Below are 12,804 nucleotides of genomic sequence, written 5' to 3' on the forward strand. Positions count from 1 at the left end.
TGTCAACATGGAGCAGATAGCAACTTTGCACAGGTAAATTGCGCGAGAGCAAAGGACTTTGGGAATGGTGAGGATGAAGCACTGCAGAAGGGGTACAGGACAGGTGATAGAGGAATGCCATGTCAGGGGGTGGTACAGGTGCAGATACACCCAGCCTTGAGACACCAGGCCAAACAATTGGTTTATTGATCAGTACAGAATGTCTCTCTGGTGCCTCCCACTCACTCCCCACTCCCTTCCCCTTTTCCCAACTATGATTCTCCTCTCCTTGCTCATTTCCCACTCTCAGTCCACAAAAAGAGATCTGTATCAGAATCAGATTTATCGTCACTCACACGCCATGACACTTGCTTCTTTTTCTGACAGCAGTACATTGAAATACATAAAATTACTGCAGTACCATACAGAGTCTTACCTATAGTTAGACATCCTAACTATACAAATGTGTCTAAGACTTTTATACAGTATGGTATACCCTCTCTTACTCCAGGGAAAAGATTTTGGCTATTCACCTTATCAACACCCTGAATGACTTTATGAACCTCTTTTTGGTCACCCCACAGTCTCCCACACTCAAGGAAACTGCCTGAGCCTATGCAAACTCTTTTTATAAACCCAAGCCCTCCAGTCCCAGAAACATCCTGTTCACATCCTCTCCAGTTTAATGACATCCTTCCTATAACAGGGTGACCAAAAATGCAGACAGTACTCCAAATGTGGCCTTACCAATGTCTTGTACAGCTTCAACATGATGTTGCAATTCCTGTACTCAATATCCTGACTCATTTGCTATATACTATCTTGTATGACGTAGGTAATCATGATTGTTCTTGTCAAATTTTTCCAAAGGAATTTTTTGAGCATCTTCTTCCGGGCAGTGCTTTTACAAGACAGGTGGTCCAGCTATTATCAATACACTTCAGAGATCACCTGGCATCAGTTGGTCACATAGACTTCTGATATGCACCAGCTACTCATATAACCATCCACCACCTGCTCCCATGGCTTTACATGAACATTTTTTGAGCATCTTCTTCCGGGCAGTGCTTTTACAAGACAGGTGGTCCGACTATTATCAATACACTTCAGAGATCACCTGGCATCAGTTGGTCACATAGACTTCTGATATGCACCAGCTACTCATATAACCATCCACCACCTGCTCCCATGGCTTTACATGAACATGATCAGGTGGCTAAGCAGCTGCTGCATCTGCCCAAAGGTGACCTGCAGGCTAGCGGAGGGAATGAGCAGCTTACACCTCCTTTGATAGAGATGAATCTCCACTTTGCCACCCCAATATTCTCACTGGTAAAAGCAAACCTTCATCCCTCGGCCCAGCTGTGTTGCAACTTTCAAGTAGCTATGTACTGTGCTCAGTTCTGGTCACCTCACTACAGGAAGGTTATGGAAACTATAGAAAGGGTGCAGAGGAAATTTACTTGGACGTAGCCTGGATTGGGCAGCATATCTTATGAGAATAGGTTGAGTGAACTTGGTCTTATCTCTTTGGAGCAATGGAGGATTAGAGGTGACCTGATAGAGGTGTACAAGATGATGAGAGGCATTGACTGTGTGAATAGCCAGAGGCTTTTCCCGGAGCTGAGATGGCTAACACGAGAGGGCACAGTTTTACGGGACTTGGAAGTAGGTACAGAGGAGATATCAGGGTTAAGTTTGTTTTTAAATGCAGAAAGTGGTGAGTGCGTGGAATGGGCTGCTGGCAACGGTGGTAGAGGCAGATACAATAGGGTCTTTTAAGAGGCTCTTGGATAGTTACATGGAGATTAGAAAAATAGAGGGCTCTGGGTAACCACTGGTAATTTCTAAAGTAAGTACATGTTCAGCACAGTATTGTGGGCCAAAGGGCCAGTATTGTGCTGCAGGTTTTCTATGTTTCTATGTAACCGTATTGTATTTGAAATCAGTACAAATATGGCACAGTTCAAAGTGTTGTAGCACTTAACTTGGCATATCTTGGAAAATCATGGAATTTGAGCCATTACTCTAAAATTCCAGAGGGCACTTCAGTAGAAACTCTCTGCCACCTTTTTAATTCTGTTTTGGTAAAGAGGATAAATAATTTGTGCTCCAACACATCCCTGTTAAGGAGATCTATGTCAAAGAAAGAGTGTATATTCTCTTCCCTGTAAGTATTCTCACCACTGTTGTATTGACTTAGTAGAATATTGATTTTGAGGGCTGGAGCTCCAGTGACAAGTAACTGAGCGAAGTGCTAGCAGCTGTACTAAATTACAATGCAAATTATCAAGGCCTGTGCAGGTTTCCTTTTCGGGTACCACCAAACATTGCAAATACCTGTCCTTTTACAAAGGATCTCAGGCAGTTTTTTTCCAACCAGGTGCATTGGTATGATTTGATGCAGACAAACCACAATGTGCAGGAATACCTCTTATTTAGGATGTGTCTTATCACAAACTGATTGAATCTTTTTTTTTAAATCCAAGTTGTACTATGCACCATTTATTTCAGGAAACTAGGCATGGCAATAAACTCAATGTCCCTGTTAATAATTGTGAGAATGTTATTTTAAAAATAAATAAAAAGGTGCCGAATAACATGAACTATTAATGAATGTGAAAATTACTCCATTCAATCCTATCACTTTTAATTGTACGTGGGACATATAAACAACTGATTTTTAATGTTGATTTGAATAATAAAATCTAAACATCTGAAATTTGTGGAGTTCACATGTTTGTAGGGCCATGTTGCTTATCATAAAATACCAGGTGCACTGGTATGATTTGATACAGCCAAACCACAATGTGCAGGACTACCTCTTATTTAGGAAGTATCCAGGCTCCCAAACAAATCCAAAGAAACCAAACCAGCCCCTCCATTTCTAACAACACACACAAAATGCTGGTGGAACACAGCAGGCCAGGCAGCACCTATAGGGAGAAGCACTGTCAACGTTTCAGGCCGAGACCCTTCGTCAGGACACATTTCTAAGGCATTTTTAGTAATTAAATCCAAATTCAGACTGAACACATTTTCTATGACAAATCAATTAATATCGCTATAAATCTTGCTAAATTTTTGGACCATCTTTGCTTGCTCATATCCAACTTTTGTACCACATCTACAGATTTGTATACGAATGATTTCGTAATTACCATATTTTAGTTGCTCACCATATCAATGGGAATATTAGATGTCTGATGAACACGCTTAACTATTTTTGACCATGCCTTCTGCAACAATGCACAATGTCCCCAGGTAACAAACAGGTTCCATTTTTTACCGATTTTGTTCATAAGTCAGAAAATGCACAAAAAAATTCATTCACTATAACCATATCTCTACAGTATTGTAATGAATAGCATGAAAAGCACATGACTGTTGAGAGTGGAAAGAAATGGGAAATAACAGTAGTTTTGGCTCTCATAGGAACAAACGTACATATGCAAGTTAGACTTTTGAATTTAATATCATTGGATCTGACTTGAGAACAAGGGAACCTGTAAGTTGTGAGTTCTTAACCTGGGAACAACCTTTACAAGGTAGAGATATTACTGTCCACAAGGATACAAACATTATCCTATTGGACTTGCAATCATGCGCTGTTCTACATATTATCCGTTATTAATACCTGTTGCAGAGGTGTTAGACACATTGATGTAGCTTGCTCGTACAACAAACTAATTTCAGAAAGGCAAGAGAAAGACAGCTTTGATGTATGCAAATAATAGTGAACATGGCGGAAAGTATATCCATCTCGGTCAATAAAAAGTCTGGCATCATCAGAATGAAGAAGACTGGAAGCTTCTTGCCACAATACTGAGTCACGGAACTGTAAAAGTTTTGACTTTGGAATTGAAAAGAACCAGCCTCCTACATTGAAATAGACAGAATCTTCTTCCTGATAGTCTCCTGGTGCCATTATATTTCTTCCCTTTTGTGGAACTGCTTTAAAATTAAACAGAAAATAATGTTTAGTTACTCTTCTGAAGCACATTACAGTTAGCTCCTGTATCAAATTATTTAAGTACTTTGTACCACGTATACTCTAGATTAAACAAACAGAACTTAGAAACAATTTACTCATGGTAGACAGATGAATATTTGTTTAGAATTGGAACTGGTTTATCATCATCACGTACTGAGGTACAGAGCAAAACTTGTCCTGCATACGATTCATAGAGATCAAATATACGGTGCATTGAGATAATACAAGATAAATACAAGAGAAATACAACTACAGAATGCAGAATAAAGTGCAGCAGCTACAGAGAAAGTGCAGTGCAGATAGACAATAAGATGCAAGATCTTATTAGGTAGATTATAAGGTCAAGAATTCATCTTATTTCACTAAGAACCATTCAAATGTCTTATAGCCCCTTGTCCCTTCAGAGCAAAATACCCAAACATAATCAAGACTGCTCCCACATAATGCAGAGATGTTAATGCTACATCTCCAGTAGCAGTCATTTTAAATCAAATCGAAACCACTCAGAGACTAAGCATGGGGTGGGTTGGGGGGGGGGAAGGGGTTGATTCTGTATGATGCGCTCCAATAACGGAATTCTAACTTGAAGTAGGCTAATTTCTTTAATAAAAAACCAGCAAAAACAAATTGTCTTGTAATGATAACACTAACAATATAATAAAATAAATATTCTAAGTACATTCAAATGCACTTAAGCATTCTTAAACATACTTAAATGATAAGCAGTCAATAAAAAAAATAATTCCCCCAACTTATTCCCTACCCTAACCTACTCTAACAACACTAAAACTGAAAGACAAAGCATGAATATGTAACTATACTCTTCACTTAAAAAATGTGCAATACAAAATACAATATGGACAGACAGAAAATAGATACATGGCTCCTGTACCCTAGTCCTTAATTACACAGGGCAACAAATATTTTTGAAAGTGTTGCTTCCTCAGATTTTTGTGTTTTTTGTTTACGATAGACTTCTTGGAGCTAAACACAAATATAATTTCAGACTACTTATATCATATACAAATTCAGAAAAAGAATAAATCGACTTTTAATGAATATAATGTGTTTAATTGCATAATGCTGCTGATGCTTTGCAATGTTCAATGAAACTAAAAATGTTTTGTTGATAATTTTTATTTGTATTCGGTGTTTGAGGCTTCTCACTTAAGTGTCCAACAATAATCTGCCAGCACTCTTGGATTCCAGATGCCCTGATACTGCTTCTACATGATTGCAATGTCCTGGTGAAACCTTTCACCATGCTCGTCACTGACAGCATTAAGATTTGCAGGGAAGAAGTCTAAATGGGAATACAGAAAATTAGTTTTTAGTGACATGTTGCACTTCATGGTTTTGTATGTTTGAAGCATATTGTCAACCAGCTGCACATAGTTTGGTGCTCTGTCATTGTCCTGTCATTGTCAAGAAAATTTTCAACAGCATCGTTGAATGCCTTCCATACAATTTTTTCCAGTCCCACTAGAAGCTCTTTGAGTTGCCTGTCATTGATGACCTGTTTGATACGTGGACCAACAAAAAATCCTTCCTTAATTTTAGCATTAGTTATTCTAGGATACATCAGTCATAAATAAAACCCTTCATGGAGATTTTTGTGCCTGGTGACAGTAAATTCCATCCCTCCAACCTTGAACCCAGTAATTCTGCTTTTGCCATTGAAAAACTCAAGTCTCTGACCAGGTCATTTAACTGAGATTAAGTTATCTGAGGCCCACTTGACATTCAAAATCTGTGTATCAGTGTCAGTTTCCATTCCTTGTTCATCTTCATTCCTCATGGCATCTTCATCTGCCTCCTCTTGACTCCATATCATATTTTTTAAAACCTGCCCTAACATGCAGCATACATCCTGCTTAAGTATGCCCAGGTAAGACAGAAAACTTTTCAGCTTACATTATAGGCAACAATTTAATTGATTTGAATTATGTATTGAAATAACATATATAGACAATTTCAAAACAGTGGTGTGCAACAGGGAAATATGGTGATTTTCATGATCAGCAGCCCCAAATCAATAAGATACACCCAAAGGTATTCAGGAAGCAAAATACTTGTTGTTTAGTGTTATTAAACTATAATAATTACAACTATTTCCTACTTAAAAATAGGAGACATGAAATGTTAACATTCATACAAATGTCCTCTTTCTTCTTCCACATGAGTCATGCAACTGTCATCTAGGCCAGATGGTACCAGTACACTGTATAGCTCAATACAGAGTGATCTTTACCACTCTGTCAAGTCAGTAAGTCAAATCAAAATTATGAAGCTTCCAGAACTGTAGCTCCTCAAACCTCTGTCTTCTGTAGAAGACATATCTTATTACTCCTTGACCCACTGTTTCCAAAGCAAGTGTAACATCCTGGGAAAGGTTTCAATGCTAATCTAAGGGTGGTTCTGTAGCAGTAGTGTTTTGGTTATGACTAGAGATAACAGGGGCTTTGAAATGTTTTGCCATTCAAAGAAGGGAGTTTTTTTTTCTTTTTGTGTGCCTGAGAGCAAGTTGGTTGAGATCTTTTGTTCGGCGGAAGATGGAGAGAGAAGATGCCAGAACTGAGAGGTCGTAGACGGCAAGACGGAGTAGACTTGGAATGGGGTCAGGAGTCAATGACGCTCAGAGAAAATCAATGGAGAACTAACGTACAGGAAAACTGTGAGCTCCAACATGCACATTAGACTGTGTCATTAAAATGGGCCCCTTTTCTCTTTGCTTTCTTTACTAACCATATAGTTAAATTAAGAATTATAAAGCTCAATTGTTCAATTGCATGTGCTGTACCATCTGATATTTTGTTGTACTGATTTGTAACAGGGAAACCCATCTCGCAGCATCCAAACAAATGAGGTTTCACAAGTTTGGCAGGGCCAGAGACTGTCTTCCCCTAGACCAGAGGTTGGCAACCTGCGGCTCCAGAGCCACATGCGGCTCTTTGATCTCTGTGATGCGGCTCCCCGTGGTTTGTTAGCTTTTGAAATGTAATTCGAAATTTGAAGATTATGGTGATCTTGTACAATATGAAAACTTTGCGGAGACACCGTTCCCTGGCACATCCGAACCGGCTCACAATTAGCTACCGTTCCGACTAAGGGAGATAGCCTACGGGGGTTTGTGAGTACGTGTCTTTTGGAGCATCCGCGCCCACGGGGACGGGTTGAGGGAGGCTTTAAAGCAAGGCTGTTTAGTTCGAATAAAGTTACCTTTGACTGCAGTCTTTATTTTAGCGCTGCGTGTAGCACACCGCTACAACGTGTTTTTTATCGCTATTAATATACATCACCACTGCCAACGCCTGACACCCGCCAGTGCGCGATTTCTTTTAATTTTTCGATCCAAGGTAGGCTAACTACGGAGTAACCTTCAACCCAACGTCTTTTTTTCGGAGTTCAAAATGTTTTTGTTGCCTGCAGAAATGTAATTTCGTTTTCTCTGCAGGAGTTCATCAATTTCATAAATGCAACACATTATAGTTTGTTTATACATAGCATAAAGGCAAAAAAAAACCCGTTGTATGCAGTGTTATTTCATTTTGTGGCTCCCAGTGTTTTCTTTTCTGTGGGAAATGGGTCCATATTGGCTCTTTCAGTGGTAAACGTTGCCGACCCCTGCCCTAGACTAACGGCGCTAAGTAAACTTGACAGTTACACAAGTTTGACATATATTGGATTTGCTTTCATGTACAAAGAACATAAATGTTTTCCTGATAAAGCCTTCAGGAGCAACAGATGGTTGGGTATTAATGCTTCCTGATCACTAGGATAGTAGGACCATTGATAACAGCCTGCACTTCACAAAGATCTGTGTGGAAACTCTCTTTGTCAAAATTCTGTATATTCATGGAAGAACTGAGGACCTTTCTCACCCACATACTCCCCTTTGTAAACTCGAGAATTCATCTGAAAATCTTTCTTAGCCAAAAAGTAAGTGACCTTCATTTCAGCTTTCCTGAGCTCCTCTACTGAGAGACAATCTCAACCAATCTCTCTCCCTAAAGAATATCTTTGCTATCCTGCATTCAAGACAGATTGAGCAAGAATGATATTCAATTGCTTCCTCTTCTAAGAAACACGAGCAGGTTCTTAAATCAAAGAATCCAGGTTACTGTCTTCCTCAAACAGGTCCAAGACAAGAAGTGATAGATTATATATGTTACAACATACACCTCCTCTTCAATCTGTATGACATTCATCATATAATCCCCTTGACTTTTGGATCATCTAGCAGAAGTTCTCAAGAACAATCAGGATTCGCATTCATGCTAAAGAGACTGAGGCCCTGATGCCCACATCATATTCTTCAGAAAAAACTTTTCCCTCAACCCTCTACAGGCCACATCTGTAGGGTTACTTGAAGTGTTTACATTCAGATGCTTGCTGTGAGACCTTAAGAACTTCATTCTTGAAATACTTCAGGACAGAAATACTATCAGTCCAAACAACTGAGTTCTGAAGCTGCATATGCATCTCCTTCTTCCACAATGTGTCCATACAACTTGCCATCATAGTACAGAGGAGCTCCATGTGAGGCATAGAAACTGATTTCAATGGATCTACCTTAGATTTACGCATGATAAATCTGAGAATACATGTCATGCAACAATAGGTAGGTCACTCCTCCGTAGCCATCTTCACTTGCACCTGTAAAGTGGTATAATTGTGCAGCAATAACTTCTCCAAAATAAGTGTTTCAAACATTTAACAACCTTAAAGACTGGCAGAGTTCTTCCAGCCAGCTTGTCTACTCATGAGCAACTGATAGTGGTATAGATAATTCCAGCCAAATCTATTCTTGCATACATCTTGTAAGCTCTTCCAAGCAGATAACACCACTGGACTCAAGATTCCTAATGGATCATAGATGGAACTAACTGGAGAGGTTACCCTTTTTAGTAAATGGTCTATCTTGGATCTTGATGCTAAACTTGAAGTTTCAGACTGAATGAACTATTGCACACCCAGTACTCTCTCAAAGTAACATCTTGCTCCAAATCCAAATCTTTCATGTCTTTCGCTCTTTGCTCTTCTAGTATCACAGATAGCACACTATGTCTGCTGCTTATCAACTTTGAGTCAAAAACTACCTTTAGCAGAGATGGAAACAAGCTCATAATAGAGAGACACTGCTTCTTCCTCTGAGAACACTGACACAAAGCAGTCACCAACACAGGAGCAATGTAAAACCTCATCCACTGTCTCACAACTGAACTGTTCTTCATGGTCTTCTGCACATTCCCTAAGAGTGAAATTGGCACAACTTGGTGGTGAAGTTGCTCCAAAGAAATGTACCACTATTCTAAAGTCTATCATATCTTGACTGGAGTCACCTTCAAGCCACCAAAGAAACCTCAGCAGATCTGTATCCTCTGCTGATATTTTAACCTGATGAAACATTGATTCATTATCTGCCATAATCACCACTGCTTCTTTTCTGAATCTGCTTATAACTCCAGTCAGTCAACTAATAAGATCTGGTTGCTCTAACAGCTGAACACTGTGATATTCCCTGAAAAGTCACTCCACAGTCGAACACAATATGGAGTTTTCCTTTTCTGAGATGACAAAGAACATGGGGGATGGCACGGTAGCATAATAGTTAACATAATGCTTTACTAATTCCCATCATAGCCTGTAAGGAGTTTGTATGTCATCTCTGTGACCACATGGATTTTCTCCAGGTGCTCGAGTTTCCTCTCACAGTCCAAAGACATACTAGATGATAGGTCAATTCATCATTGTAAACGGTCTTATGATTAAGCTAGGATAGGATTAAACTGAGGATTGTTGGATGGCCGGGCTTGAAAGGCCTCCGTGCTGTAGCTCAATAAATAAATAATGTGGAATATACCAGATTTTCCGAACACTGTGTTCTAGAGTCTCTGCTGCCACTCTTTTAGCATAACCCTTGGAAATGAAAGGTGTGTAGTCAGCATAAAATAACAAATGTTTCTTAAAATTTCTTCCTTAGATTTAGAGCATGCTATTCAACGATCTTCGTACAACTAGATGTGTTAATTTCTTCCTTTCTCACTCAAAGGTAAATCTATCTGGTAGTGTTCATCCACCAATTTCACAGAATTTGCAACCAGCTCCATGAATTTGTGGTCTTGTCTTAACAAACCAGGTTGTTCAACTGTCTGCATTCTGGGAAATCTGTCTTGAACTGATGCTGTCAATGCTCATTCAAATTCAAAACTGAGATACTGTTAACTATCAGCCCTGGCTGAGCAGGCTCTTCCATCACCATGGTCGCCTTTCACAGTCCAGCCCAGCATTGTTCTGATTGCATAGGATCCATCATTAATACTGTGAAACACTTGTAACAGCTCCAATGCTTTAGGTACATCTGTCAGTCAGCAGCTCAATATCTGAATCAATTTCTGGCAAATTGACATGCTTCAGGTGAGACCATTCCTGGAGATCCTTCTGATGAGGAAGATTCCCTATGTGCTTTCCTGCATATAGATGTTAGGTCGTTCACAATAGTTTTCACTATCTAAATAAGCCACTTCGAATCCTGAAACAATAACTACTTACAACCTTCTGTTAACCCACACTGCAAAAAAGAAAGCATGTCCTTTTTCCTGAGTGGTTGAGCTTGTTCATTAGGCCTATTGTGCAGAACACTGCTGTACTTCCATGATCTAGGAAAGCACTGTATTGTTACTATTCTTTGACTTCACTTGTACTGGAACTATAGGAAGTTTACAATCAAGATCAACAGCCCTCCAGAAGCCATTAGATACCAGGGTGTTACTTACTACTGTGTCTGATTCTTTCACAGCATGTTCTGAGTCTGTCCCCTTTTCATCAGAGTGAATATGAAGTATGCTGGGATGCTTGCCATTGCATACCTTGCATGAAAGATGCTTGTTGGAATCCTTATCAATGTGTCCTGTACACAAACAACAAAAGCTGACACCATTTTCCTTTAGGAAGCCAATCTGCTCATTATGATCTTTTTTTTCTCTAGCTGATGGCACAAATCCAGTGTATGTTCACCCTTACAGAGCATACAAATCCATCTGTTAGTTCCAGGTTTGGTTTTAGCTTTATTTCTCACAGTACCCACAGTGGTGTCAAAGCTGCTTCCTTTAGTCTTAGAATGAACTTGTGACTTAAGTTTTGTTGACACCTTTGCTTACTGCAGATGATGTAGCATCTTGTATATTTCCAAATACCAGTTGTGTAGTAATCTTAACTTATTTTTCAATAAAATCAACAAATGTCAGCAAAAGTAGCCTCACAGTTGTGCTCAGTTTGCAGTTTTATTTCCCATAATTCTCCACCTTCCCCCCCACCAGCCCATTTCCCTCCAGCCTATCACTTCCCAGCTCTCTACTCCATCCCTCCCCCTACTTCTTATCCCCCCCTTGACCATCCCATGTTACTTCACTCCTGATGAAAACATCCCCACTACCTCCTCCCATAGATGCTGTCTGGCCTGCTGAGTTCTGCCAGCATTTTGTGTTTTTTATTTATTTCCAGCATCTGCAGATTCACTCATTTTGCCAAGAAATTGTGATTCAAGGAATAAGGCACACAGATTCAACCTCATGGGCGAGATACACAGAGGGGTTGGTTATGAGTGGGTTTTATAAAGCAGGGGATGGATAGATTGGAAATTGACTTACACAGAAACACTGAAAGCAGATTTCAAAGTTTACTTTACTTTCAGTTACATTTCCATAAATCCGTCTTCACTGAAGGGTTCTGACAGAATATCTCCACCAAATGGATAGCTTCTACCACACTGTTATAAAACTATTGAATGGCTCGCTTGTACCATACAATGAACTCTTGACATCATGAACTACCTCCTTATAAATTTGCACCTTATTGTTGCACCTGGACTGCACTTTCTCTGTATCTGATGCACTTTATTCTGCATTCTGTTACTGCTTTTCCTTGTACTACTTTAATGTTGGAATGATAACATGAGACGTTTTCACTGTACCTCAGAACCTATGACAATAAACCGAGTTACCAGATCGGCTGCTCCTCGCTCGCCTTGTTGGCACTGTTTAAGCCCGGGTTGGAATGGACAAAAGTAGTTTTGTAGTATCATTCACCATCAAACAAGGCTAAGTGCCTGCAACACAATAAAACCAACACCTATATATCATGTTTAAATCGCACTTGGTCCACTATTTTACCTCAGTCTCCAGTTCCTTCAGCATCGCAGCCCGAATCAATTCACGTCCCATGTCCGTTTGATTTTCCCTCTCGCGACCCCTCGAACATTTTGAACAAAACCGCCCTGAAGACACGCGCACCCTTGACCCACCGGGCTCTCGCCCTGCGCGCGCACCCTTGACCCACTTAGCTCCCCCCCCCCTGCGCGCGCACCCTTGACCCACCGGGCTCCCGCCCTGCGCGCGCACCCTTAACAATCCGGGCTCCCGCCCTGCGCGCGCACCCTTGACCCACCGGGCTCTCGCCCTGCGCGCGCACCCTTGACCCACCGGGCTCCCGCCCTGCGCGCGCACCCTTGACCCACTTAGCTCCCCCCCTGCGCGCGCACCCTTAACAATCCGGGCTCCCGCCCTGCGCGCGCACCCTTGACCCCTGAGCTCCCGCCCTGCGCGCGCACCCTTGACCCACTGAGCCGCCCTGCGCGCGCACCCTTGACCCACCGGGCTCCCGCCCTGCGCGCGCACCCTTGACCCCCTGAGCTCCCGCCCTGTGCGCGCACCTCGGAACACCGGCCGCCCTGCGCGCGCACCCTTGACCCCTGAGCTCCCGCCCTGCGCGCGCACCCTTGACCCACCGGGCTCCCGCCCTGCGCGCGCACCCTTGACCCCCTGAGCTCCCGC

The 12,804-nt window shown here is 41.2% G+C and overlaps 1 protein-coding gene across 1 annotated transcript in view; it reads right to left on the reverse strand.

Annotated features, from left to right (window-relative positions):
- The window catches only part of LOC132406760 (BTB/POZ domain-containing protein KCTD19-like), a 57,406-nt gene extending 45,403 nt beyond the window's left edge, over window positions 1–12,003 (reverse strand). Inside the window, exons 1-2 of the mRNA XM_059992704.1 lie at window positions 11,976–12,003; window positions 3,617–3,933 (exon numbers count right to left, since the gene is read on the reverse strand). Coding sequence (XP_059848687.1) covers window positions 3,617–3,907 — 291 coding nt within the window. The 5' untranslated portion in view covers window positions 3,908–3,933; window positions 11,976–12,003. The remainder of the gene's footprint in view (window positions 1–3,616; window positions 3,934–11,975) is intronic.
- Window positions 12,004–12,804: the final 801 nt, after the last annotated feature.

The sequence above is a fragment of the Hypanus sabinus genome, chromosome 17, assembly GCF_030144855.1.
Source record: "Hypanus sabinus isolate sHypSab1 chromosome 17, sHypSab1.hap1, whole genome shotgun sequence".
NCBI lineage: Eukaryota > Metazoa > Chordata > Chondrichthyes > Myliobatiformes > Dasyatidae > Hypanus > Hypanus sabinus.